At 32.1% G+C, this 940-nt stretch overlaps 1 protein-coding gene across 3 annotated transcripts in view; it reads right to left on the bottom strand.

Moving 5' to 3' along the window:
- LOC107691165 (CDK5 and ABL1 enzyme substrate 1-like) overlaps positions 1-940 on the bottom strand; it is a 26,891-nt gene that overhangs the window by 10,852 nt on the left and 15,099 nt on the right. Inside the window, exon 4 of one of the 3 annotated variants that reach the window (XM_016489657.1) lies at positions 176-253. The exons of the other annotated variants lie outside the window; for them this stretch is intronic. Coding sequence (XP_016345143.1) covers positions 176-253 — 78 coding nt within the window. The remainder of the gene's footprint in view (positions 1-175; positions 254-940) is intronic. 3 annotated transcript variants of the gene reach the window in all.

Consider the following 940-nt stretch of genomic DNA (forward strand, 5'->3'; position numbering starts at 1 on the left):
AATAGGTAAAAAAAAAAAAAAAAATACTTAAGAGAAGGACACTAAATGTGTATTTTTGGACCCGTTCCTAATGGCCAGAAAAAAATAATAATAAAATGAAATGGGAGGATGGGAAAAGTGATGGGACAAAAAGGATGATGATGAAGAGAACATTTACATGCTGAAGAATACATACCCTGTTTGGCTACAATCTCGATAGGGCAGGACAGAAAAAACACTATAGAAGGATCTTCTGCCACTGATAAGGACTATCCTATAAAGACAAAATGATACATGAACTAATTGAAGTGAACTCTGTCAATATAGAGGTCAGGACCACAGGCAAAGATGAAAAGATACACAATAAATAACTGATATGAAATAGTATGTCATATAAATATTGTGGGAATGTATCTGAGAGAAATTGACATTTGTTATTTATGCAACAAAGACGAAAAGAAAACAAAAAGAAAGGCAAATTGCCTATAAAAACTATCTTTGAAGTAAATTCAAACCTGACTGAGACCACTGAGAAGTGAGAACCGAACAAGTTTACAAACAAAGGATTTAAGAATGGAATATTCTGCCAAGGCTTTTCAAGTTCTTATATTTTCTTCAGAAGTTCATTGACTGCTAATAACTGATCTAAAGCACAAAATAATAAGCACAAAATGTTGGATCAAAGTACAGCCAAAACAAAAAACAAAAAAATTATTTTCCTGCTTTCTGACACATCAAACACTGCAGTTAGCTTTACAAAACAAAAGTCAGCGACTTCATTGGAAGACTGCAAATGTGTGTATTTTATGGATTTTCTCAAAAGCCTAAAGCAAAAACGATGCTGGTCACGACCTCTTGTTTTCCAACACACCCATTCAGATAAAAGAGAGCATCTGGCTAGCACTCTATAATCAATTTTATATATATATATATATATATATATATATATATATAAAACCAA

Source organism: Sinocyclocheilus anshuiensis, unplaced genomic scaffold (assembly GCF_001515605.1).
Source record: "Sinocyclocheilus anshuiensis isolate Anshui unplaced genomic scaffold, SAMN03320099.WGS_v1.1 scaffold894, whole genome shotgun sequence".
Classification (NCBI taxonomy): domain Eukaryota; kingdom Metazoa; phylum Chordata; class Actinopteri; order Cypriniformes; family Cyprinidae; genus Sinocyclocheilus; species Sinocyclocheilus anshuiensis.